This window comes from Myxocyprinus asiaticus, chromosome 2, assembly GCF_019703515.2.
Source record: "Myxocyprinus asiaticus isolate MX2 ecotype Aquarium Trade chromosome 2, UBuf_Myxa_2, whole genome shotgun sequence".
Lineage (NCBI taxonomy): Eukaryota > Metazoa > Chordata > Actinopteri > Cypriniformes > Catostomidae > Myxocyprinus > Myxocyprinus asiaticus.
Window position 1 is genome coordinate 63,904,856 of NC_059345.1, and position 27,555 is coordinate 63,932,410.

A 27,555-nucleotide genomic window follows, 5' to 3' on the forward strand; every position below is an offset into this window, starting at 1 on the left:
AAAACTATGGCTTCTGCCAAAAAACATGGTTACTACAATATTACTATAGTAAAACCATGGTTAATTTTACCCAGATCAAACCATTATCTCAACCCTCTGACCTTCATTTTGACCAAATCTCAGTGAGGGAATCTTTAGTTTTATTTATTTATAATTATAAGTAGTATTCTAGAAAAATATTAAGAGTGGAGACAGGAAACAGGATGGGGAAAACTATTCAAAAGGTGGATTAGAACCCACGTCGTCCGCATGAAAAAAAGTACATCCACTCTCTCCTAATGCACTTGCTATGACACTTAATGAGCAGTTTATCTTTAATTTATTGGTTTCCACCAGACTATTTCAGTGTGTGGCAGATATTTACACCTAGTGCAAAAAGTCACTCTGTGATAGTAATAATAATGTAATATTATTTATATTATTGACGTTGTTAATGCTTTCCATCATTAATAGTTTGAGATACGAGCATCATGACAGAATGCGCATGCGCAAGAACCTGACAACAGGACCGTACTGGATACACTTTGAAATGCAGGAAGTGTGTGTACGCAGCATGGAAGGCACACATGCTAAGGTTTGCATGACATTAGGTGTGTTCGACTTGAACTTGCGTTTACAGAAAGGATGTGTTTAAATGGGGAGATGAAATGAGAAATTAACCACAAACTTCATGAAAACTGGTGAGTAAAAAGCTGAATTTCTGAATCTCCCTGTCTGTTTGCAATTTAATTAGCGTGTGTTTATTCTAGTGATTTAGACCAATTCTCTGACATTACCGCAATGAACAGAGCAGTTGTTGTCTGCGACGCGCCGCAGATGTATCCGTTACAGCAGCGCTCTAGTACATTTCACATTAGCATTATTTTTGTCTTCATTTTTCTTTTCTTTTTTTCTTTTTTATTTATTTATTTATTTATTTATTTATTTTTTTTTTTTTTTTACTGACATGACAAGTTTAGCAAGTTGTGGACATTTTGTTGTAACATGTTTTATTTAGATTCAATTCCAATGCATCCTCTGAAGCAATCGTTTTGGTATCCAAGGTCAGAAAATATTATTTCCTAGCAACATGTTCAGGTTCATTTTGTTCAGTTTAACCCTTGTGCGACCTTTTAGTTTTTTTCGATCATTTTGGCTATTAATGACAACGGCATACATTTTGCCAAAAGTGTGAATTTTGGGGGGAATGTTTATATTTCAACCTCAGTTCCTATAATACATCTATAATACACTGTGTTCACACAATAGTTACACTCAGGACCTTCAGGACAAAATGTCCCCATTTAAACCCATTAAAATATTTGATCCTAGTGCAATTAAAGCATAAAATCATGAATTCAATGATATTATACCTTCATTCCAGAGCCCTGGCTTCAAAATTTACATTTTAATATTTTCCACCAGATGGCGCCATTTTTCTCATGTTTAGCCTATGGAGCAAATACATGCTTTTTTCCTATTTTCTGTTTGCTGTATTATAGAGCACTGCAGGCTAATTGAATAAATGATGCAGCTAAAATTGTGTGGGTGTGTTGGTATGGATGTCTGAGTGTGTTTTGTATGTGTGTATTGAGAAATTTGTGTGTGTGTGTGTGTGTAAAAAGCAACATTATGGCATTATGTGGCATTATGTAAACAAACTGGCATTAAAGGGTTAAAATCCTGAACATGAATGAATATTTGGTAGTTATGATCAGGACTGATGTTGGTTAAAAAAATCTAAGTCAGTGAAAGTGGAAAATAATATTAATATATAATATTTTTATGGCAGTTTTTTTGACGCGGACATTTTTGTCCTCTAAGGACAGACTTTATGTATTGACGCACAAGGGTTAAACAAAGTATAGCTGAGAAATGTTTGTTCCAGTGACTTTTTAAAATTTATTGCAAAGACTTCTTGTAAATTGGATTATTTTTTTACACTGCATCTAATTTTCACAGCTCGTGTTTTCTGGAGTTTTTTGGTCTGATTTTTTTTTTTTCTTCTTTTTTTTTTTTTTTTTTTTTCAAAAGCCATTTACACAACAGCACAACCCATTGAAGATACTATCCCTTAGTCTTTACCTCAGAGCCGTGTTTTCATTCCTTTCAAAAGTAAAACATGAAAAATGTTTACTCCGAGTATCCTCATATAGTCCTTGAAGGTTTGAATGTTTTACTATGCAAATAGGTTATTCCCTACAGAGGCCTCTGAATGACTTGTGTTTAGGCACAGACTAATAAAGCTCAGCATTTATTCATCAGCTCTTTCTGAAGAAGGGGTGGACAGACCAGAGAGATGGACAGAGATGGTTGTTAAATCCAGTGAAAGAGTTTGCCATTCGTAGAGGGATTTATTTATGCTGGAACTGGATGGTGTGTGGGACAGAATATTAATATCTTCCATATGAAGTCTGGAGCACTCGTAGGGCTCATTTTTTAGGATGGCCCAATGGTCGTGTTTTAGGTAGTCTCAGCCTCAAACGGCACGCCCACAGTTTGTGTACTAACCGTTTGACAGACCAAATCTGATTGGCTGACTTCTACAGGATTTCTGAGAGCTCCAGTAACCCCGTCCCTAAACATCACGTAATGACAAACCCGGCTGTGACTGGTCGCTTTACATGTCAGTTAGATGGCTTTTCCTGCCTAAGTGGGCGGTTCTTGGCCAATGTTAGCTGCGATAGACCCCAGACTGTTGCCGTTTTAGTCAAAGGTCTGGCTACGCGAGACTATTTTTCAAGCAACTTGCTGAGATTGTTAAATTTGAGAAAGTAGGAGATTTAAGCTAGATCTCACTGCTGTTTAGAGACTTCATTTGTGTTTTTCTTTTTTTATGGGAGGATTATGTCACATTTTTCTGGAAATACCTGTGTGTAAATAAATACATCTGTAGCTGGAGTTCTTTTCACAAACTCTCCACCCAGAAAACTGATGCTTTATCAAACAAATGAGTAAAACATTGTGTTGGTTTAAAGATCGCATGAAATCAAAATGAACCCCATTTATTTTCTTAATCCACATTCTTGGTCTTATTGTACATGATGGTGCACGTAATATAAAAGAACATAAATTTGTCTTCATAATCTTTCATTAATATGTAATAATTTGTCACTGAAATGAGTTTCCTTATCGGCAGTCGTCACCAAACTTATTTTTCAACCCCTCCCCTCCACCAAACTTTCATATAAAGACCATTTTTTTACGATTGATTATGAATAAAATCGTGTCCCGCACATATATCACCTTTGAGGGACTGAACGTTAAAGGACTGTAATGCATCATCAAATCCATTTGCATGATCTGTCTCATAGAGGAGAATATATGAGTCATGTTCCCGTCATTGAACTTGAGTGTCAGGTTGCTCTGTGTGTGTGTGTGTGTGTGTGTGTGTGTGTGTGTGTGTGTGTGTGTGTGTGTGTGTATGTGTACCTTGGTTACAGTTTGACTAAAGCACTCAACCAAAACATTTTAGGCTAGTCAGTGAGTGACTCACTTCATTCATGTTTACATAGAAGTGATTCTGAGTAATCTAGAAATAATTTAGGTTTTTGTCTTTGTAAGTTAGTTAAAGGGGATATAACTTCATATCAGGTGTGCCACATTTGGTTTTTTGACTACTGAAAATGGGTGAAATGTTATAATTTTTAGATGGAGCCACATCGAGAGCCCCATACAGTTTGCATACCCTGGCAGAAATTGTGAAATTTTGGCATTGATTTTGAAAATATGACTGATCATGCAAAAAAACTGTCTTTTATTTAAGGATAGTGATCATATGAAGCCATTTATTATCACATAGTTGTTTGGCTCCTTTTTAAATCATAATGATAACGGAAATCACCCAAATGGCCCTGATCAAAAGTTTACATACCCTTGAATGTTTGGCCTTGTTACAGACACACAAGGTGACACACACAGGTTTAAATGGCAATTAAAGGTTAATTTCCCACACCTGTGGCTTTTTAAATTGCAATTAGTATCTGTGTATAAATAGTCAATGAGTTTGTTAGCTCTCACGTGGATGCACTGAGCAGGCTAGATACTGAGCCATGGGGAGCAGAAAAGAACTGTCAAAAGACCTGCGTAACAAGGTAATGGAACTTTATAAAGATGGAAAAGGATATAAAAAGATATCCAAAGCCTTGAAAATGCCAGTCAGTACTGTTCAATAACTTATTAAGAAGTGGAAAATTCAGAGATCTCTTGATACCAAGCCAAGGTCAGGTAGACCAAGAAAGATTTCAGCCACAACTGCCAGAAGAATTGTTCAGGATACAAAGAAAAACCCACAGGTTACCTGAGGAGAAATACAGGCTGCTCTGGAAAAAGATGGTGTGGTTGTTTCAAGGAGCACAATACGACGATACTTGAACAAAAATGAGCTGCATGGTCGAGTTGCCAGAAAGAAGCCTTTATTGCACCAATGCCACAAAAAAGCCCGGTTACATTATGCCCGACAACACCTTGACACGCCTCACAGCTTCTGGCACACTGTAATTTGGAGTGACGAGACCAAAATAGAGCTTTATGGCCACAACCATAAGCGCTATGTTTGGAGAGGGGTCAACAAGGCCTATAGTGAAAAGAATACCATCACCACTGTGAAGCATGTTTGTGTCTCGCTGATGTTTTGGGAGTGTGTGAGCTCTAAAGGCATGGGTAATCTTGTGAAAATTGATGGCAAGATGAATGCAGCATTTTATCAGAAAATACTGGCAGACAATTTGCATTCTTCTGCACGAAAGCTGCGCATGGGACGCTCTTGGACTTTCCAGCATGACAATGACTCTAAGCACAAGGCCAAGTTGACCCTCCAGTGGTTACAGCAGAAAAAGGTGAAGGTTCTGGAGTGGCCATCACAGTCTCCTGACCTTAATATCATTGAGCCACTCTGGGGAGATCTCAAACGTGCGGTTCATGCAAGACGACCAAAGACTTTGCATGACCTGGAGGCATTTTGCCAAGACGAATGGGCAGCTATACCACCTGCAAGAATTTGGGGCCTCATAGACAACTATTACAAAAGACTGCATGCTGTCATTGATGCTAAAGGGGGCAATACACAGTATTAAGAACTAAGGGTATGCAGACTTTTGAACAGGGGTCATTTCATTTTTTTCTTTGTTGCCATGTTTTGTTTTATGATTGTGCCATTCTGTTATAACCTACAGTTGAATATGAATCCCATAAGAAATAAAAGAAATGTGTTTTGCCTGCTCACTCATGTTTTCTTTAAAAATGGTACATATATTACCAATTCTCCAAGGGTATGCAAAATTTTGAGCACAACTGTATCTGTGGAATTTAACCATGTTGGGCCTTGAAAATTAAGATACAAAAAGGATTTTCTTTCCCCGAACCAGAATCTAAAAGGATATTAATACATCTTTAATTCTTCTGTATAAGGATGGATTATAACCGGGCCAATGGGGCCAGTGCCTCAGGGCCTCTGGCTGCCTGGGGCCTTGGGGCGCCTCAGGCTGAGAGGCCCCTTGGTGGCACGACAAATGCAAAATTGTTATAAACAGACAAAAAGTACTTGAATGTGTGACTGCCACGTTATCTCTCCCTGGGCCCATAATCAGAGGCCCTGATAAAAAATTATATAATACTATCATATACAAAAAAAATTATGTATTTTAGCATAAATGCACTCGGCTTCCTTACATTTATGACACTTTTGAATTTAAGGAAGCCAAGAGCAGATGTGCTAAAATATATGCATGTGTGTCTGTGTTGTTTCATCATGTATGATGACTGTGCTGTGTGATTATTTTAAATAAAAGTCCCCAAAAAAGCCTCCCTTAAATGTTCTGCACAATTCAAATGAGTAGTGGCCATTTGCTAAAGTTTAAATGCCATTTATTAGCTATCAGCTATCCCTTGCACAGAGTAAAACATATAGTTAGTATCATAAATGTATCACAAATGTTGTGATCTATTTATTACAGTATATCAAAAGGGGCAAATTGTTTTTTATTTAATTAAAAAAAAAAATTTCACCCAATTTGGAGTTCCCAATTCCCAATGCGCTTTTAAGTCCTTGTGGTCGAGTAGTGACTCGCCTCAGTCAAGGTGGCGGAGGACTAATCCCAGCTGCCTCCGCATCTGAGACAGTCAACCCGCGCATCTTATCACGTGGCTTGTTGAGCGCGTTGCCACAGAGACATAGTGCATGTGGAGGCTTCGCGGCATCCACGCTTAACTCATCACGCGCCCCACTGAGAACGAACCACATTATAGCAACCACGAGGAGGTTACCCCATGTGACTCTACCCTCCCTAGCAACCAGGCCAATTTGGTTGCATAGGAGACCTGGCTGGAGTCACTCAGCACGCCCTGGGATTCGAACAAGCGAACTCCAGGGGTGGTAGCCAGCGTATTTTACCACTGAGCTACCAGGGGCACTTTTTAACAAAAAGTTTCAGAAATAATTTTTTTTTAAAGAGAAAGTTGGATGCTAAAATCTTTTTTTGACATTTTGTGCAGATTGTGCTGTAGTTCATGTACAGTGTATACTGTGTGTACTTTCAGTTAGGGATGCACCGATCCGATACCTGGATCGATATCGGCTCTGATACTGAAGCATTTAGACAGATCGGGTATCGGTACGTTGAGCCCGATCCAAATCCGATACTGTGTGTTAGTCATGCTCGTTACTGTCAAGCTCCAAAAATGACATAAAAGAACCATTAAAACACCATTAAAGTAGTTCATATGTCTCGTGCATTTTATTCAAAGCCACTTGAAGGTGTGTGCAATAGCTCTGTGAATCACAAAAGGCTGTGTTTAATAAGTAAATATATAGTATGCCCAGCTCCAGCGCGTTAGTGAATGGTGCTGCTCTGTTGACACAAACTCACGCACAGGCTGGTGATGAACTCGCGGCTATTATAGCGAACTCGCGGCTATTTTAGCCTTCACAGCGGCGTGCAATATTTGAGCGCTACTCAAGAACAGCATCTCAGATGTAGATGCTCAATAGTTCGGGTTCACTTATAATATGCATTTAGAATGGCACCGAAGGTGCATTTTACCAGAATTTGAATAAGAAGCTAATTACACTATTGTGAACATGCCTACAAACAGACACATACAGGACTTCCTGGAGAGTTCAGAATGTCAAAATAAAAGCGTGAGGGTTTTAAAAGTGCACGATTTAAATATATTACTGTTGTATTTAAAATTAAAAATCAGTAATATTAATAACAATTTATTATTATTGTCATCATTATTATTTGTTTACAATTTATAACAATATTTAAGAAACAACAAAAAATAACTGAATGAAAAGTGGACTGATGTCTTACAACTAAATTGAACAAAAAAGAGATCTGAATCCTTTAAAGTCTAGATGCAAGTTGAAACATTTAAAAAAAAAAAAAAAGAAGAAAAAAAAAAGGCAAAAATAAAACACTGGGTTCTTTTCTACTGAATTACTGTTAATTTTGCTGCTACATTATCCAGTATACTAGTTAATAATAAAGTGTTTCTTAATAAGCTATACATTTATATTAAAATAATGTGTAGTTAGAGGTTTGTGTTTCTTTACATATTAAAGAGTACTCCCAATTAGTTCCACACAATAATGTAAAGATATTCTAAACTGATTATGCAAAAAAACAACACTGGTATCGGCTTGGGATCGGTATCGGCCGATACTGAGATTTCCGATATCGGATCGGAAGAGAAAAAGTGGTATCGGTGCATCCCTATTTTCAGTGTTGTTGGTTTTTCTAGTAGGGATGTCACGAGTATTTTGGCTGACGATTAATTAATTTTCACACAAATAATGAACGATTTGTCTGTATTAGGGCTTGTGAAATGTAGGAAAATATTGCACAGGGGTGGAATGACATGAAAAATTTGTGTTTTTTAATATTACAATATTCCAAATACTTAACGTTTCTTTTTTTTGATCAACTTTAGCCTTGGTCAGCTATAGGCCTACATTTACACTGTTGTTTTTGGAAACCAGCCAACTAAATATTATATTATGCAATAGAAATATCTGTCTGTCCTAAATTCTTCACTTTCGCTTATTATTTAGAAGCTCTCCGATTAGAACCACCAGTCCTTATTTTTCATGAAGGAAGACCTTTGAGATTCTCCTCATCATCAGGAGTGTCCTCATCTGTGTCATTGCATGCCTTTAACATTATGAGCACTGTATAAACCCATGAACAAGAACATTTGCCATTACACAAACGTTAAATTAAAGTTAAACCAGTCACTATCAAAATCCTCGCTCATATTTCTGCGTGAGTTTGGTGCGAACTTCCGCAGGCGGCACGCACATTGGAGCAGTTCAGACGCGGTCAATCTTCACGCGTTCTTCAGGAGCTGCTCTGAGTGTGGTCCACGGTGCGGCTCAGTGAGACAGTCGGAGTGTCACGTGATGCAATAACTCTGATAAATGCTACACAAAAACAAAGCAGTCATGGACTTTCTAGATTCGCTTAAAATTCCGTCCCATGTCAGTGCTTATGTTGAGGCAGTGGAGGAAGGGGGACCTCCAGGAAGCTGGTGCCCCAGGGTCTCGCATGATTATAATCCATCCCTGCTTCTGTTGTTATAGGCACTCCCAACTTTGGAAAAACAACACAAAAAAAGGTTCTTTCCATTTTTGGACTTGCACACAATGCAACAAAGGGTGCTAAAGTCAACTGATTTTAGTAATAGACCTAACAATCTCTGTGCCCAAATAAAATAATGATGCTGCCATCGAAATATTCATGAATTAAAACTGTTTACTTACTGTTTTGCATCGAGTCGTGACAATCAGACGTTGTGTTGAGCGATAGAGACTGTTTGAGGGATCCCGAACACTTTCAGCTCCACTCCCTTCAATATGCTCACTCGCGGTGTCAATCAAACATGCACGCTCTCCAGGTGCGCTCTATCTCATCAGTCAATAATCTCAGCGCTATTCCCAATTTAATTGAGGATCCCAATTTAAATTAGACTGATGTTGGTCGCAATGCCACTAATAACAGATATAACTGTTTAACCTTAAATAACGTCACCGCGTCTTCACGCATTTGCTTAATAATTGGTGATTTGTATTGCAACAAAACGCCAAAGGCGGTAAACAAATCATAAATACTACTGATTCCTCACAGGAGCTGTTTTGGAGCTAGTAATAGACAACTTTATTATTTTTGAAGGTATCTCTGCTGTGTGTGATGCTCTCATGGTTTTTACTGGTTGCCAGTATGTCACAATGACCTTTTGATTTTGACAACAGAACTATTTATAACTGTTTCAATACAAATAAATGTTAGCAATTCACAATTAATGTCATTTTACTGTGTTTGGCATAAACATAAATGCAGAATATAACTTGCAAAAGTGTGGCTAAGGGCACTTTTTAAAACAATTACCGGTATCAGCCGATCCTAGTGTTAAAAAAAGCGGTGATCGTTTTGACCTCAAATTTCCTGATCGGTGCACCACTCATTTTAACCCCTAGTGATGTAGGAAAGTTGCAGAAGTAGAGAACGAGGCGTTTTTGCGAATATTGAGAATATTGTCAGTAGGTTGACAGCAAAGAGATATAATTGTTTGGGCCATATTGTTCAACCCTATTGTATTTGTACTCATGGCATGTACGCATACAATTAGAACCGTCTCTGGCAGGAACGCCTCTCCTTTTTCTCTTCTCCAGTTCTCACACAGAAACGCCATGTTTGTCCACGTTATGTCACATGCTTTCATCATGAATGTGTTACTTGACCAAACTGTTTACTTTAGGTAATCCGTAGCTAATCCAGTCATGTCCAGAATGTCTATCTTTTGACTTTTCTGACCAGAGGGTTTGCAGTTTTATTGATCCGTTCAGGTTTTGGATGTGGAATAAATGAAGGTAAATGATTACACTAATTTATCTAGCACATTTATCTCTACTGAGCACAGTAGTGTTCAGATGGTCAAATGCTGTTTTTTTAGACCAATGTGTGGATCGTTTTGGAGAGAAGGACATTTGGTGTTGGAGGGGAATGTGGCTATTTAAAGAGCACTCAGCTCACCAACTTCGATAAACGTGTCAATGCAGGGCAGGAAATACTCAAAGCACTATGTGGTGAAACCATCGATGCAGTTCAGGGACAGGCAGTTTGTGATGGATTTAATTTAAAGCTTGAATTGTGTTTTTCATGATTTATGTTTTGTTACAGCTGCCTTCCGAACATCTAGAAACATGAGCACAAAAGAGGACGCCACTGCAGACCGGTATGTTTCTGTGAATTTCATTTTTTGCTTCTAACACATACAGTTCTTTGTCGAACTAAAGGATGTGAGAAATTATTTTGAACAAGCACAGTGAGAACAGCCTTATCGCTCTAAGAGCACTCAAGTGTGTCAACACAACGAATAGATACAGACACTAATCAGGCTTTTGCTCTCACAACTGACTGGAACCTACACATCTACACATTTGTTTAGTTTATTTTCCTCCTAAGTTAACATGTTAATCAAGAGAGTTTTTTGGTTCATAATTTAGAGCTTTGAATTGTTGGGCCAAAGACATTGCTTACGTTTTCACTGTAATCATTTCTACAAAGTTTTCCAAATTTTCTTCACTTTGACAGCACATAAAGGACATAGTCAGGCGACTGTTGTAAGCAAGTTGTAGCAGTAGTAGTTATAATAAAAATAATAATAAAAAATATATAACCGCAAGCGCAATTATCGGGGTCCAAGCACTTATGGAGAGATGACCAAAACAATCAGATTTGACAGAAAAGATCACGTGGATGCCGTCGACATAGTTGTTTTGGTGCTGGTTAGGGTTAGGTAACCCTTTTTTAACCCTAAAGGCCAAAGCATACTTCTCGCGTCTGTGTTGCGGATCGCTCCGCGCACAGTATGCGTGATGCAAATGTTGTCATAATCCAGTCCGCACAGCCTGATTTTTCTTGACTCGCAGACGCGGTCATCGTCTGTGCGCATTGTCGGCACATGCGCCGGCCATTGACACTACTAAAAGAGTATCACAAAGTAGTTGTAGTGGGCATGCGTCAAATGCGTTCGTATTCGCTCGCGGCTAGAAGAGCATATTCAAAAAGGCAACGTAGTCGACCAGGTGCAAGCCGATCCGGGACACACAAAAAGTATACCTGGGCCTTAATGCTAACTCTAACTCTAACCCTAACCCTAAACCCTGAGTATACTACGGTTGTCCGCATTGCTGATGGCTCTGTGCACAGTTTGCGTGTCTCAGCCATCATCTGTGCGCATCTTCGGTGCATACGCTGGGCATTAACTGTACGAGGATCACAAAGTAGTTGAAGTGGGCATGCATCGAACGCGTTCGTATTCGCTCACGTCAGAAAAGTATACTTTGAAAGGCAATGCAGTCCACTGGCCACGATCCAATCTGGAACGCAGAAAAACAAAGTATACCGGGGCCTTAATTTAAACTGTAACTGCCTTAACAGTGGCACAAAAAGGATTTTAAGTGTTAAAGTCTGTTGACATTCATGGGTGTATGACAAATAGTGCGGGATGATAGTTAGATAGAATTGGGTTAGGGGTTTTGGAAAGTCCCTAAACGAAGGTCAGACCGTCAGATTAATGGTGGGAATAATACATTTAACACACTCACACACATTTTGTTTAACTTGGGGAAATGTTTAATAATGAATGTTTATTTTGCAGTCATTTTTGGACTTCCTGTTGACTTTTCTTTGCTCTTTTTCTGCTCTGTCTAGCGGCTTTCTTGTTGGAATCATATTCTTCATCCTTGGCCTGGGAACGTTGTTACCATGGAACTTCTTTATGACTGCGTCTATGGTAATGTACTATGGAAAATATAAAAATGTGGAAAATAAATACAGCACCAATCACACAGAAAAAACACAAGTTTCTCAGAAAGCCAAGTTTGCTGGAGGCACAGTTATTTATTTCCATTCGAAAAGGCACTTAATTAGTCTGAGAGAAATTCCTGCATACGTAGCCCACCAACCATTGATCCTTTTCGATCTGAATTCTCTGACAGGTTAATTATATTTGGTTTATGGCCAGGGTTGAACAGATTAGCCAGATCACTGGTCTCTAGAGGGGCAGGAATGTTTTAGACCGTGTTTTTATCCCACGTTCCTGTGATCACCATAATCTGTGATTCTTTAGAAAAAGCCTGAATTTTTTACTGCGTGATTTAATAATGTTTTGTATTTTCAACTTGTGTGTGCATTTTTAAAGACTGTGTTTTATACATGCAACCGATGGGTTTGGAATTGATTTATTTGCTTAATCTTAATCTACTTCAATTCTAAATATCTACTTTAGTGTTCCACAGTTCTAACTGTGTGTTTTTGTTTTCTCCTGTAATTTTAGTTAAGTGAGTCTTAAAGGGATAATTTATCCCAAAATAAAAATATGTCGTCATTTACTGACCTTAATGTCATTCCAAACCTGTATGACTTACTTTCTTCTGCAGAACATAAAATGAGACAGTTTAATGATGATTTAATCCAGTCTTTTTGTTTGAATTCAATACAATAGCAGTACACAGTGAGCCATTTTAACACTTGAAGGAATATTCAGAGTTCAATACAAGTTAAGCTCAGTTGACATTATTTATGGCATAATGTTGATTACATCAAAAACTAATTTTGACTCTTTTCTCCTTTTCTTTCAAAAATCGAGGTTACAGTAAGACACTTGCAATGGAAGTGAATGGGGCCAATTATTGGAGAGTTTAAACACAGAAATGTGACGCTTATTGCATAAAAGCACTTACATTAATTCTTCTGTTAAAACATGTATTATTTGAGCTGTAAAGTTGTTTTTACGGTCGTTTTAGGATTTTCGTTTTTACGGCGTTACATCGTCATGGAAAATTGGATATAACTTTACACAGAAAAGGTTAGCATGCAATTTTATCACACTAAAACAATGTTAACACTTATACTTTTGAAGCAGTGAAATATTTTTAATTTAACCCAGATATATTTTTTATTTTTTTAAAGAAAAGGAGGGGCAAGTCAAAATTATTTTTAGTGGAAATCAACATTATGCCACAAATGCTGTTGATTGAGCTTATCTTGTATTGAACCCAGAATATTCCTTTAACAAAGTACCCAAAAACACCATAAAAGTAGTCTGTGCGTCATATTCCAAGTCTTCTGAAGAGCACTTTGTGTGATGAACAGACCATAATTTAAGTTGTTTTCCACTCTATAATCACATGAATTCATTGATAAACAATGTAAACCGTGCTGAATCCAACATGGTGGCGACATTGAAAACATCAATCCTTATTGGTACTTGTGCATCTTGTGGCCAAACATGATGTCGTCACGTTGTATGACGTTGTGACGTTTGGTCACGAGTAGGGATGAGACGATATATTGAATTCTTAATCGCGAACCAAAAAAATGATGACCCATATCGTGGCATAACTCGATATTTCAAAATTTGTAACATTGTTTCTGTCAGTGTGATCAAAAATTAAATGACCCATCAAACATCATAATCTCTCTGTCGCTTGATTTTACCCCTACTGCGCTTTTTTCTACACTGTTTACAGTCCTTGAAGTGCTTAAAGTGCCTGAATTTAGCTTTTAGAAATTTAAGAACTGGAATACCTGGAAAATTGCCTTGTTTTGATAAAAAGTGCTTGAGATTAAAGCAGATCGTTTTCTCTGTGTAATGTGTGTCTATCAAAGAAGAGGCATTTCATTGAATAATGTCTTAATATCCTTTCTGTTCTTTACAGTCAGATAAAAGAGTTAAAGGAAATAGTAATTTTAATCTCATGCAGCATGGATGCGCTAAAGAAACCGAGAGATTCTCGTTAATGTTCGCTGAACCAGAACACTATGAACCGCTTGTTGAAATCTTAAAGTGACGATAACCTTTTTAGCGATTCTTATACAAATGAATGTAAAATCAATGTTATTACTTTTACATTGTCCTAGGGTTGCTCCGATACCAAAATTTTGGTTTTGGTACGAAACCAGCCCTGGTACCTTTACTATCGATACTTAGGCAACAAATAAAAATGAAAAAACCTCAGAGTTTTGATGAAATTACTTTGCTAAAAGAACTGCATAACGCCTTATAGATATAAATTATGCATTTCCTTTTTTATTTTTTCTGGAGTCCATGTTAAATGTTTTAATTAAATGTTATGATCAAATTGTGTTTTATCAAATACATACTGTACAGCTTTAATCAAATTAAAATATAATAATTTTCTTCAAATATATATACTGTATATATATACAGGTGCATCTCAATAAATTAGAATATTGTGGAAAAGTTCATTTATTTCAGTAATTCAACTCAAATTGTGAAACTCGTATTAAATAAATTCAATGCACACAGACTGAAGTAGTTTAAGTCTTTGGTTCTTTTAATTGTGATGATTTTGGCTCACATTTAACAAAAACCCACCAATTCACTATCTCAAAAAATTAGAATACATCATAAGACCAATAAAAAAAACATTTTTAGTGAATTGTTGGCCTTCTGGAAAGTATGTTCATTTACTGTATATGTACTCAATACTATGGTAGGGGCTCCTTTTGCTTTAATTACTGCCTCAATTCAGCGTGGCATGGAGGTGATCAGTTTGTGGCACTGCTGAGGTGGTATGGAAGCCCAGGTTTCTTTGACAGTGGCCTTCAGCTCATCTGCATTTTTTGGTCTCTTGTTTCTCATTTTCCTCTTGACAATACCCCATAGATTCTCTATGGGGTTCAGGTCTGGTGAGTTTGCTGGCCAGTCAAGTACACCAACACCATGGTCATTTAACCAACTTTTGGTGCTTTTGGCAGTGTGGGCAAGTGCCAAATCCTGCTGGAAAATGAAATCAGCATCTTTAAAAAGCTGGTCAGCAGAAGGAAGCATGAAGTGCTCCAAAATGTCTTGGTAAACGGGTGCAGTGACTTTGGTTTTCAAAAAACACAATGGACCAACACTAGCAGATGACATTGCACCCCAAATCATCACAGACTGTGGAAACTTAACACTGGACTTCAAGCAACTTGGGCTATGAGCTTCTCCACCCTTCCTCCAGACTCTAGGACCTTGGTTTCCAAATGAAATACAAAACTTGCTCTCATCTGAAAAGAGGACTTTGGACCACTGGGCAACAGTCCAGTTCTTCTTCTCATTAGCCCAGGTAAGACGCCTCTGACGTTGTCTGTGGTTAAGGTGTGGCTTAACAAGAGGAATACGACAACTGTAGCCAAATTCCTTGACATGTCTGTGTGTGGTGGCTCTTGATGCCTTGACCCCAGCCTCAGTCCATTCCTTGTGAAGTTCACCCAAATTCTTGAATCGATTTTGCATGACAATCCTCATAATGCTGCGGTTCTCTCGGTTGGTTGTGCATCTTTTTCTTCCACACTTTTTCCTTCCACTCAACTTTCTGTTAACATGCTTGGATACAGCACTCTGTGAACAGCCAGCTTCTTTGGCAATGAATGTTTGTGGCTTACCCTCCTTGTGAAGGGTGTCAATGATTGTCTTCTGGACAACTGTCAGATCAGCAGTCTTCCCCATGATTGTGTAGCCTAGTGAACCAAACTGAGAGACCATTTTGAAGGCTCAGGAAACCTTTGCAGGTGTTTTGAGTTGATTAGCTGATTGGCACGTCACCATATTCTAATTTTTTGAGATAGTGAATTGGTGGGTTTTTGTTAAATGTGAGCCAAAATCATCACAATTAAAAGAACCAAAGACTTAAACTACTTCAGTCTGTGTGCATTGAATTTATTTAATACACGAGTTTCACAATTTGAGTTGAATTACTGAAATAAATGAACTTTTCCACGACATTCTAATTTATTGAGATGCACCTGTATATATATAATATACACTGGTGGCCAAAAGTTTGGAATAATGTACAGATTTTGCTGTTTCAGAAGGAAATTGGTACTTTAATTCACCAAAGTGGCATTCAGCTGATCACAAAGTATAGTCAGGACATTACTGATGTAAAAAACAGCACCATCACTATTTGAAAAAAGTCATTTTTGATCAAATCTAGACAGACCCCATTTCCAGCAGCCATCACTCCAACACCTTATCCTTGAGTAATCATGCTAAATTGCTAATTTGATACTAGAAAATCACTTGCCTTTATATCAAACACAGTTGAAAGCTATTTGGTTCATTAAATGAAGCTTAATATTGTCTTTGTGTTTGTTTTTGAGTTGCCACAGTATGCAACAGACTGGCATGTCTTAAGGTCAATATTAGGTCAAAAATGGCAAAAATGGCAAAAAAGAAACAGCTTTCTCTAGAAACTCATCAGTCAATCATTGTTTTGAAGAATGAAGACTATACAATGCTTGAAATTGCCAAAAAACTGAAGATTTCATACAAAGGTGTACACTACAGTCTTCAAAGACAAAGGACAACTGGCTCTAACAAGGACAGAAAGAGATGTGGAAGGCCAGATGTACAACTAAACAAGAGGATAAGTACATCAGAGTCTCTAGTTTGAGAAATAGACGCCTCACATGTCCTCAGCTGACAGCTTCATTGAATTCTACCCGCTCAACACCAGTTTCATGTACAACAGTAAAGAGAAGACTCAGGGGTGCAGGCCTTATGGGAAGAATTGCAAAGAAAAAGCCACTTTTGAAACAGAAAAACAAATGAAAAGGTTAGAGTGGGCAAAGAAACACACATTGGCAGGGTTGGGAGGGTTACTTCTGAAAAGTATTCCACTACAGATTACAGGAATACATGCTGTAAAATGTAATTTGTAATGTATTTCGTTAGATTACTCAAGGTCAGTAACGTATTCTAAATACTTTTGGATTACTTCTTCAGCACTGGTAGATTTTTTCACTTGACTATAAAAACTCTGCCAGTACAGTAAGACAAAATACACATGTTAAAAATACATTCTCTGAAAAACATAAATATCTTATGCAGTGTTGTTTCTAAAACAAGATCAATCAAACTGATCTTGTTTTAAGGATTTTTAGATATTTTTACAGAAAAATTATCAAGAATATGATTTTTGCCCTAATATCAAAGGTCTTACTAGAAAAATAGAAATTATAGAATAATGTGAATTTTCTTGATACATTTTTTTGCATGTAAAATGGCTAGCAATAGCATTTTAGCTTAGCATAAAGCTGACAATTTACACAAGGTTCATTTCTATTTCTTCTGCTCCAAACTTACTTCAAACTTACTTCTCTGTCTGCTCGTATGAATGTAACACATCATAAGAAAGTGTTTCACCGCTGTTCAAATGCACTTTGGATCACGTCATTTATATGTATAAATGTTTTCCATCTGAAAGGACTAAATATTAAATTAAACAAATGACAATAAAATGCAAAGTAATCTCTTCATTAATCAAAATACTTTTTTAATGTAACTGTATTCTAATTACCAATGATTTACATTGTAACTGTAGTGGAATACAGTTACTTATACTTTGTATTTTAAATACATATTCCCGTTACATGTATTCTGTTACTCCCCAACACTGGACATTGGACAACAGATGATTGGAAAAGAGTGTTATGGATCTTAACCCCTTTGAGTATCAATGAGTATCTGGACAGCTAGAATGTCAAGGATCTGCAAAGCTGTCATTGCTGCATGTGGAGGATTTTTTTGATGAGCACTTTGAAGTAGTTTAAGAAGTTCTGAACATTTCTTTCAAATTGTAATAGTAATTCTTCGCGTTATTAATGTCCTGACTATACATTGTGATCAGTTGAATGCCACTTTGGTGAATAAAAGTACCAATTTCTTTCCATAAGAGCAAAATCTGTACATTATTCCAAACTTTTGGCCACCAGTGTGTATGTATGTATATATATATATATATATGTGTGTGTGTGTGTGTGTGTGTGTGTGTGTGTGTGTGTGTGTGTAAAAAAAAAAAAAAAGATGAACAGCAGAGCTTTACAGTATTAATAACATTAAATGAAAACTATCTGATTTACCTGAGGCAAAAGGCTGCCATGGCTGAATCACAACATGCTGATATTCAGTACACTTGCTTTTGTGATATTGCTTGCAAATAATAATATAACCATTAATATTATATTATTGTTATTATGAGTATTATTGTGACTACTTTGAATATTACACTTTTTATACAGTAGTAATATTTTTCTGTCGTAATGTCTTCAATTTCACGCATCCGGTTGAATAGAGCTCTTATTTCGGCGGGACTTTTATTTTGAAAGACCTTTTGAATTTCTTCATGTTTTTGAAGGTTTCGTTATATCAGGCTACTTGCGAGCTGAAATCTCCGAGCTGCAATGGAGAAAGAGTTCATTTGAGAGTTCACAACTGATTATACACTAAACACACTGCTCTGCAGCTCTGCAGATGGATACTATTGGACACACTGCATGAAAATCAAGCATTAGTAGTATGTGTTGCATGTGTGTGTGTGTGTGTGTGTGTGTGTGTGAAGGAGATGACAGAGCAGGACGGCGCCTCTCATTCATTCCGCGACACGCATGTGACTGTAAATATTTCATTAAATGACATCCTTCTGCTTTTTAATGATCACACTTGGCCATATCGATAAATGTTTTATCATTATTTTCAAATGGTCTTTGATTTCATCTCAAAACTCTCACATTACATTACATTTTGCTAATAGCAGCATACTTTAATATGGTACAGAAATGGACAACAAGATGATATTGTACCATTTTAAATTTTTTGGTATCGCGATATTTCGTTAGTACCGGTATACCGCGCAACCCTAGATCACTGTGCCACTACTGATTCTACAACGCTGGTACTTTAAAAAAATTATTATTATTATTAATTTTTTTTAATAGGTCAGAGCAGATACTGATTCAAATTAGACTAACTTACTAAAGTGAATAATTGTAATTATCAATTCCGAAAGAAATTAACCAAAATAGTTGTGTTATGTAAAATGTTGTACTTGAGACTTACTTGTGACCCATGAGACTTAAATCAGTGTAGTTACTGACTGGTTGTTCATATGACAACGTTTAGCTAAAGATATTAGCTAAACATTGTTTTGTTGTTATAAGTGGCATTTTATGAAAATAAATGAAATATTTGTAACATTGTTTTCTGTACAAATGAATTATTTTTTTGGTTTATAAAATATGAGCCAATGTGTTTTTGGGTGTGAGTGGCCTATAAGGACTAACTGGCATGTTTCCTGTGAGTGCAAAATCCAAACTTAAAGGGATAGTTCACCCAAAAATTTTAATTCTCTCATCATTTACTCGCCCTCATACCATCCTAGATTTCTTCTGCTGAACACAAAGATTTTTAGAAGAATATCTCAGCTCTATAGGTCCATACAATGCAAGTGAATGGTGATCAGAACTCCAGAAGCTCCAAAAAGGAGATAAAGTCAGCATAAAAGTAATCAATTTGACTCAATGTCTTCTGAAGCGATCCATTTGGCTTTGAGTGAGAACAGGCCAAAATATAACTCCTTTTTCACTGAACATCTTGAAAGCAGTCTCCTTGTCGATCATGATTTCAAGCTCGATTACACTTCCTATAGCACCATCTAGCACTCTATGCATGTGTCAAGTGGAAGTGTAATCAAGCTTGAAATCATGATCGTGCCTAGAGAATGCAGTGGCAAGATGTACAGTGAAAAAGAAGTTACATTTTGGTCTGTTATCACCCAAAACCAACTGGATAACTTCAGAAGAAGTTGATTAAACCGCTGGAGTCGTATGGATTACTTTTATGTTGATTCTATCACCTTTTTGGAGTTTTTGGGGTTCTGGTCACCTTTCACTTGCATTGTATGGACCTACAGAGCTGAGATATTCTTCTAAAATTATTTGTGTTCAGCAGAAGAAAGAAAGTAAAACACATCTGGGATGGCATGAGGGTGAGTAAATGATCAGAGAATTTTCATATTTGGGTGAACTATCCCTTTAAAGCTTGGTACATATAGACAGCAGGACATCCTGCGGGCACTTGCTAAATGTCATTAAAATCTGATGCTACAGGGTGCTATAACTTAAGAAAATCCTAATTGTACAACTGTAATCAAAGAAGTTAAAATTTGACACCAAAACAACTGTGTTCGCAGCATCCACAAGATCTATTCTTTCTAATTTGGCTATTTTGGTTATTTCTGTTCTTGGACCCCGATAATCGCTACTTGTGGCTATATTTTACTTTTGTTTATCTTCATTTAGCTAATATAGCTAGTGTAGACGAGTACAGCTCGGTGTGATCAAAGATATAAAGATTTCAGTCAGACCATAATCCTTTTTTGTTTACATTAATGCAATGTTGTGTTGTTTAGTGTCTCTAAAATCTTATTTGATTTGGTTTTCACAGTATTTCAACAACAAATTGAACGCTTCGGAATGGAAGAACGGAACGCTAACAGTCAGGAAGGAATATTATTTCAATAACTGGATGACCCTGTTATCCCAGCTGCCTTTGCTTCTGTTCACTTTGCTCAACTCTATCCTCTATCAGCGGTGAGTTGTCATATATCTAAACTTGACAAAACTTGTGCACATGAACAGCAGGACATTCTGAGGGCACATGCAAGTGCAAGTACATTGCATAAATAATGGCACAGCTAATTATAGCTATGGCAAAGTAGAAATATTCAAAGAATTTACTTAAGTACTGTAATGAAGTATTTGTACTTTGCTAATAGTATACAGCTCTGATGACTTTCTATCTTCTGTGGAACACAAAAGGAGATGTTATGCAGATTTAATTGTATTTTATTGTTTTTATTTTGTTTTACAAATACCAAAAAACAAACAACAAAAAAAAAAAAACATACCATCATAATCAGATGGATCATTTTTCTTCCAGAATCTCGGAGAAGATGAGGATAGCAGGGAGTTTACTCTTCATCCTCCTTCTTTTCATCCTCACTGCTGTCCTGGTGAAGGTTCCTATGGAGGAGGACAGGTTCTTCTCTGTCACCATGGCAACCATCTGGTTTATCAACTGTGTGTGACGTTGAAACCTTAACACCTGATTGAATCTGTTTACCATGACTTATACTCAGTATAGCAGGGCTATAGATGGAATATTTACAATATTTAAATTTTTTTTTGTTGACAATAATAAATTTAAACGATATTGCAATTATTTTGACACATTTTTAAGTTAAAGACAGTGCCAGTTTAAGCCAGTTTCATGCCCGCTCCTTGAAGATTGGGCATGTGTGAGAGCGTTAAAAGAGGGATGCTTTAATAGCATCTCTAATTTAAATCATAGTAAAAAGTAAAATACAAACAGGGTTGGGAAGTTTGATTCATTTCCGCAAATCAGGTCTTTTTAATGGGTCATGAAATGCTCTTTTTTTTTTTTTTTTTAAATATAGTTTTATTATCTACCCTGAGGTCCACTGATAATGTTATTAAGGTTTTTTTTTTTTGCACCATGTAACAGAGTTCATAAAAGGAGAAAGCAGGAGCTGGTTGAACAGTCCACGTACCTCGTTGCTTTCCAGCGGCAACTTAAATCATGCTTTCCAGCCACCCACACACTATGTCTGCTTTTCAGCTTAACACTCTCAGATGTGTGCACACGCACACACGCATACATACATACATACATACATGCATACATACATACATAGTACAGGCGTGTCAGTCTCTCTCCCTCTTGTCCAGCGTTTGGCTTCCTTTTAAACTCTCCCACACCCTCACTAGAACAAGAAACAGGTATTAGACTCATCATAAACAGGTGACAATCCTTACTGTTCTCATCTCCCAATCTTGCTCTCCATTCACACACCAACACTCGACCACACCCCCTGCCACCACATACCCCATCACCCGACTCAGGCTGGTGCATCATTGCCATTTAGTTAGTAATTTTGAGCTCGATGTGGGTAGCAATACAAGGACTTATCTCTCAGTGCAAATTCCCATAGCCGAGCTTCCCTGTTATACAGCCGGGACTGACGTTCTTGCGCCTGTACCAAATTCTCCTGTTATAGTCGACCCAATGTGAGTTTTGCTCTCAGGTCAAGAACGTATTGAATTTCATTTTTGCTATGTGAAGGTCCCTCCTCCCAATTTTCCTTCATGATGTCTAACATTCCATGGGGCTTACGCCCATACAACAATTCAAACGGGGAAAACCCCGTGGAGGGTTGCAGGACCTCATATACTGCAAATAACAGGGTATGCGTTCGAGCCACTTATCCCAATTTCGAGCATCTTCATGCACAAACTTGCAAATCATATTTTTCAGGGTCTGATTAAACCGTTCGACCAAGTTGTCCGTTTGTGGGTGGTAGACGCTTGTCTGAATCGGTTTTCCCCCCAGTGATTCATACAGTTCATGTAGTGTACGGGACATAAAAGCGGTGCCTTGATCATTGAGGATTTCTTTCGGTATCCCCACTCGGGAGATGATTTTGAAGAGTGCCTCTGCAACACTATGTGCTGAGATGCTGCACAGAGGCACTGTTTTGGGATATTGTGTTGCGTTATCCACCAGGACCAACACAAAATTATGTCCATGTGACGTTCATTCTAATGGCCCGATGAGGTCCATACCAATTCAGGTAACCGGTAACAGGCGCAATGGCGCTTTTGGGGTGGCCGGCGGATTCACCAGCTGACAATTGCGGCATGTCGCACACCACCTGCGAACATCCCCGTGAATGCCTGGCCAACAGAAGCGGGCCATGAGACGACTTAGTGTTTTTCCCTGCCCCAAGTGTCCTGCCATTGGATTATGATGAGCCACCTGGAATAACATTTCCTGTCGGCTCTTCGGTACTAACAACTGGGTTGTATTTTCCTTTGTTTGAGTGTCATGCATCATTTGATACAACTGATCATTTATCACTGAAAAGTATGGATATGTGAGTGTGATGTCCGGCTGGAGTTGTTGACAACTACTTTCAAAAGCGTGCTTAAGGGGCTCATCTTGCGTCTTTTCCAGAGGGAAACCTTCTAAGGGTGAGAGAAGTCGGGACTTCCCCCTCCCTTGTGTCACTCCGACGCAGAGCTGACGTAGATGTCCACGGCATCACCTCCCCTGCCAGTGTATCACAAACAGGTTTTACAGATTAATCGGTGCCGATAGTTGCATTTTGGAACTACCTTTTATCAGCAAAAATCTATGCCGGTAGTTGCCAATATTTTTTTTCATAATTTCAAAATAAGAGTCCCCGGTGTGTTTCTGGCTTGTTTATACTTAAAAGTCCTGCTTTATGCACCAAATCTTAATTTGTTTCTGGTTATTAATGGGATTTTGGTTGAACAAAAAACTGCATCTGGGATTTTGGTCTCTTTGCCTTTTACCATGGTTAAAAAAAAAAAAAAGTTATGTTTTTGACATTATATAAATCGATTTTAAAAACTATTGGCCGATTAATCGGTTATTGGTCTTTCCCAACAACTTAGTTATCGGTATTGGCAAAATCCACTATCGGTCGACCTCTACTGATAAGGTTAGCAAGCGATTTAACCACACTAAAATCATGCTAACATGCATAATGTTTATCTTGTAGCTATACTTTTGAAACCATGTGCATTTTAACATTTATGGACTTAAGATCTGTGAAGATGATGTGTGCCGTGCCTTTCGGAAACAAAAGATAAGGAAAGCTTCAGGCCCAGATGGCATTTCACCTGCATGTCTTAGATCCTGTGCTAACCAGCTGGCCCCCATCTTCACACTGATTTTCAATAGATCACTGGAGCAGTGTGAAGTCCCATGCCACTTAAAATGCTCAATCATCATTCCTGTCCCAAAGAAACCTAAAATCACAGGACTTAATGACTACAGACCTGTCGCCCTGACATCTGTGGTCATGAAGTCATTTGAGAGACTGGTGTTGGCCCACCTGAAGGACATCACTGGACCCTTTCTAGATCCCCTTCAATTTGCTTATCGAGCAAACAGGTCTGTGGATTATGCAGTCAACTTGGGATTGCATCATATCCTGCAACATCTGGACAGACCAGGGACATATGCAAGGATCCTTTTTGTGGACTTCAGTTCGGCTTTCGACACCATCATCCCAGCTATTCTCTGGACTAAATTACACCAACTCTCTGTTCCCATGTCTATCTGTCAGTGGATTACTAGCTTTCTGACGGACAGGCAGCAGGTTGTGAGACAGGGGAAATTCACTTCCAGCACCTGTACAGTCAGCACTGGTGCCCCCCAGGGATGTGTGCTCTCCCCACTACCCTTCTCTCTCTACACCAACGACTGCATCGCCAAGGACCCCTCTGTCAAGCTCCTGAAGTTTGCAGATGACACCACTGTCATCGGCCTCATCCGAGATGACGATGAGTCTGCATACAGAAGGGAGGTTAAACAGCTGGCTGTCTGGTGCAGTCAAAACAACCTTGAGCTGAACACGTTCAAAACAGTGGAAATGATTGGACTTTAGGAGGAACACCCCAACGCTGTTCCCCCTCACCATTCTAAACAGCACTGTGGCAGCAGTGAAGTCATTCAGGTTCCTGGGCACTACCATCTCACAGGACCTGAAGTGGGAGACCCACATTGACTCCACTGTGAAAAAGGCCCAGCAGAGGTTGTACTTCCTTCGCCAGTTTAGGAAGTTCAACCTGCCACAGGCGCTGCTGATACAGTTCTACTCAGCAGTCATTGAGTCTGTCCTCTGCACTTCAATATCTGTCTGGTTTGGTTCAGCTACAAAATCGGATATCAGAAGACTTCAAAGGACAGTTCGGACTGCTGAGAGGATTACTGGTTGCCCCCTGCCCTCCCTTCAAGAACTATACACTTCCAGGATGAGGAAAAAGGCTGGAAAAATCACTCTGGACCCCACTCACCCAGCCCACTACCTTTTTGAATTGTTGCCTTCTAGCTGAGGCTTCAGAGCTCTGAGCACCAGAAACGTCAGGCACAGGAACAGTTTTTCCCTCGGGCTATCCTTCTCATGAACAGTTAAAACTGCCCCATTGAGCAGTAATTAATGTGCAATACACAGCTTAGTCTTTTTATATTATCCAACCTCTTCTGCCATTACATTCCCTTGCACTGTATATAACCGATTTGTATTTAGACTTGCACTACGTGTGTGTGTGTGTGTGTGTGTGTGTGTGTGTGTGTGTGTGTGTGTATATATATATATATATATATATATATATATATATATATATATATATATATATATATATACACACACACACACATGTATATACACAGACAGACTACCGGTCAAAAGTTTTGAAACACTCATTCTTTATTATAATTTTATTTCTTCACATTTTAGAATAATAGTAAATTCATCAAAACTATGGAATAACATAAATGGAACTATGGGAATCATGTTGTGACTAAACAAAATTAAAAATTACACAGTTTTGATTTATGTTTTAGCATCTTCAAAGTAGTCACCCTTTGCCTAGAAGTTGCAGACATGTAGTTTTGACATTTTCTCAACCAACTTCTTGACGTATCACCCTGGGATGATTTTTAAACAGTATTGAAGGAGTTTCCATCTATGTTGGGCACTTATTGACTGCTTTTCTTTATTATTAAGTCATCAATTTCAATTTTTTCTTTTAATTTTTTATTAAATTTTAGTTTTATAATGAAATAATTTATTATGTTGGCACAATTATATTTTTGTCTACAAAACTAATTTCAAACATTTAAGCATACGCCTTCAGATCAAAAGATTTTTAAGATCATGAGAAACATTTCAGTCAAGTGTTTCAAAACTTTTGACCAGTAGTGTGTGTGTGTGTGTGTGTATATGTGTATATATATATATATATATATATATATATATATATATATATATATATTCACACACAGTGCATCCGGAAAGTATTCACAGCACTTCACTTTTTCCACATTGTGTTATGTTACAGCCTTATTCCAAAATGGATTAAATTCATTATTTTCCTCAAAATTCTACAAACAATACCCCATAATGACAATGTGAAAGAAGTTTGTTTGAAATCTTTGCAAATTTATAAAAAATAAAAAAAAAGAAAAAAAAAAAATCACATGTACATAAGTATTCACAGCCTTTGCTCAATACTTTGTTGAAGCACCTTTGGCACCAGTTACAGCCTCAAGTCTTGTTGAGTATGATGCTACAAGCTTGGCACAGCTATTTTTGGGCAGTTTCTCCCATTCTTCTTTGCAGGACCTCTCAAGCTCCATCAGGTTGGATGGGGAGCGTTGGTGCACAGCCATTTTCAGATCTCTCCAGAGATGTTCAATCGGGTTCAAGTCTGGGCTCTGGCTGGGCCACTCAAGGACATTCACAGAGTTGTCCCGGAGCCACTCCTTTGTTATCTTGGCTGTGTGCTTAGGGTCGTTGTGCTGTTGGAAGATGAACCTTCACCCCAGTCTGAGGTCCAGAGCACTCTGGAGCAGGTTTTTATCAAGGATGTCTCTGTACATTGCTGCATTCATCTTTCCCTCGATCCTGACTAGTCTCCCAGTTCCTGCCGCTGAAAAACATCCCCACAGCATGATGCTGCCACCACCATGCTTCACTGTAGGGATGGTATTGGCCAGGTGATGAGCGGTGCCTGGTTTCCTCCAGACATGACGCTTGCCATTCAGGCCAAAGAGTTCAATCTTTGTTTCTCATGGTCTGGGAGTCCTTCAGGTGCCTTTTGGCAAACTCCAGGCGGGCTGTCATGTGCCTTTTACTGAGGAGTGGCTTCTGACTGGCCACTCCACCATACAGGCCTGATTGGTGGAGTGCTGCAGAGATGGTTGTTCTTCTGGAAGGTTCTCCTCTCTCCACAGAGAAATGCTGGAGCTCTGTCAGAGTGACCATCGGGTTCTTGGTCACCTCCCTGACTAAGGCCCTTCTCCCCCGATCACTCAGTTTGGCCAGGTGGCCAGCTCAAGGAAGATTCCTGGTGGTTCCAAACTTCTTCCATTTACGGATGATGGAGGCCACTGTGCTCATTGGGACCTTCAGTGCTGCAGACATTTTTCTGTACCCTTCCCCAGATCTGTGCCTCGATACAATCCTGTCTCGGAGGTCTACAGACAATTCCTTGGACTTCATGGCTTGGTTTGTGCTCTGACATGCACTGTTAACTGTGGGACCTTATATAGACAGGTGTGTGCCTTTCCAAATCATGTCCAATCAACTAAATTTACCACAGGTGGACTCCAATCAAGTTGTAGAAACTTCTCAAGGATGATCAGTGGAAACAGGATGCACCTGAGCTCAATTTTGAGTGTCATGGCAAAGGCTGTGAAAACTTATGTACATGTGATTTTTTTCGTTTTTTATTTTTAATAAATTTGCAAAGATTTCAAACAAACTTCTTTCAGATTGTCATTATGGGGTATTGTTTGTAGTAAATAATAAATTTAATCCATTTTGGAATAAGGCTGTAACATAACAAAATGTGGAAAAAGTGAAGCGCTGTGAATACTTTCTGGATGCACTGTATATCTATTGTTTATTCTATATATACTTCATTTTCTTTTCAATATTTATTTTTTTATTCAATTTTTAATTATTTTTTATTATTATCTATGTCTTGTTGTTGTTTTGTATTGTTGTGTACTGGAAGCTCCTGTCACTAAGACAAATTCCTTGTATGTGTAAGCATACTTGGCAATAAAGCTCATTCTGATTCTGACTGGCCCCATTCATTAACATTGTAAGTT

At 38.1% G+C, this 27,555-nt stretch overlaps 1 protein-coding gene across 2 annotated transcripts in view; it reads left to right on the top strand.

Annotated features, from left to right (window-relative positions):
- The first annotated feature begins 532 nt into the window (after positions 1-532).
- The window catches only part of LOC127456114 (equilibrative nucleoside transporter 2-like), a 48,022-nt gene continuing 20,999 nt past the window's right edge, over positions 533-27,555 (top strand). For both annotated transcript variants that reach the window (XM_051724452.1, XM_051724461.1), the window contains exons 1-5: positions 533-680; positions 10,158-10,212; positions 11,694-11,775; positions 20,272-20,417; positions 20,767-20,906. In XM_051724452.1, the coding sequence (XP_051580412.1) occupies positions 671-680; positions 10,158-10,212; positions 11,694-11,775; positions 20,272-20,417; positions 20,767-20,906 (433 nt within the window). In that variant the 5' untranslated portion in view covers positions 533-670. The remainder of the gene's footprint in view (positions 681-10,157; positions 10,213-11,693; positions 11,776-20,271; positions 20,418-20,766; positions 20,907-27,555) is intronic.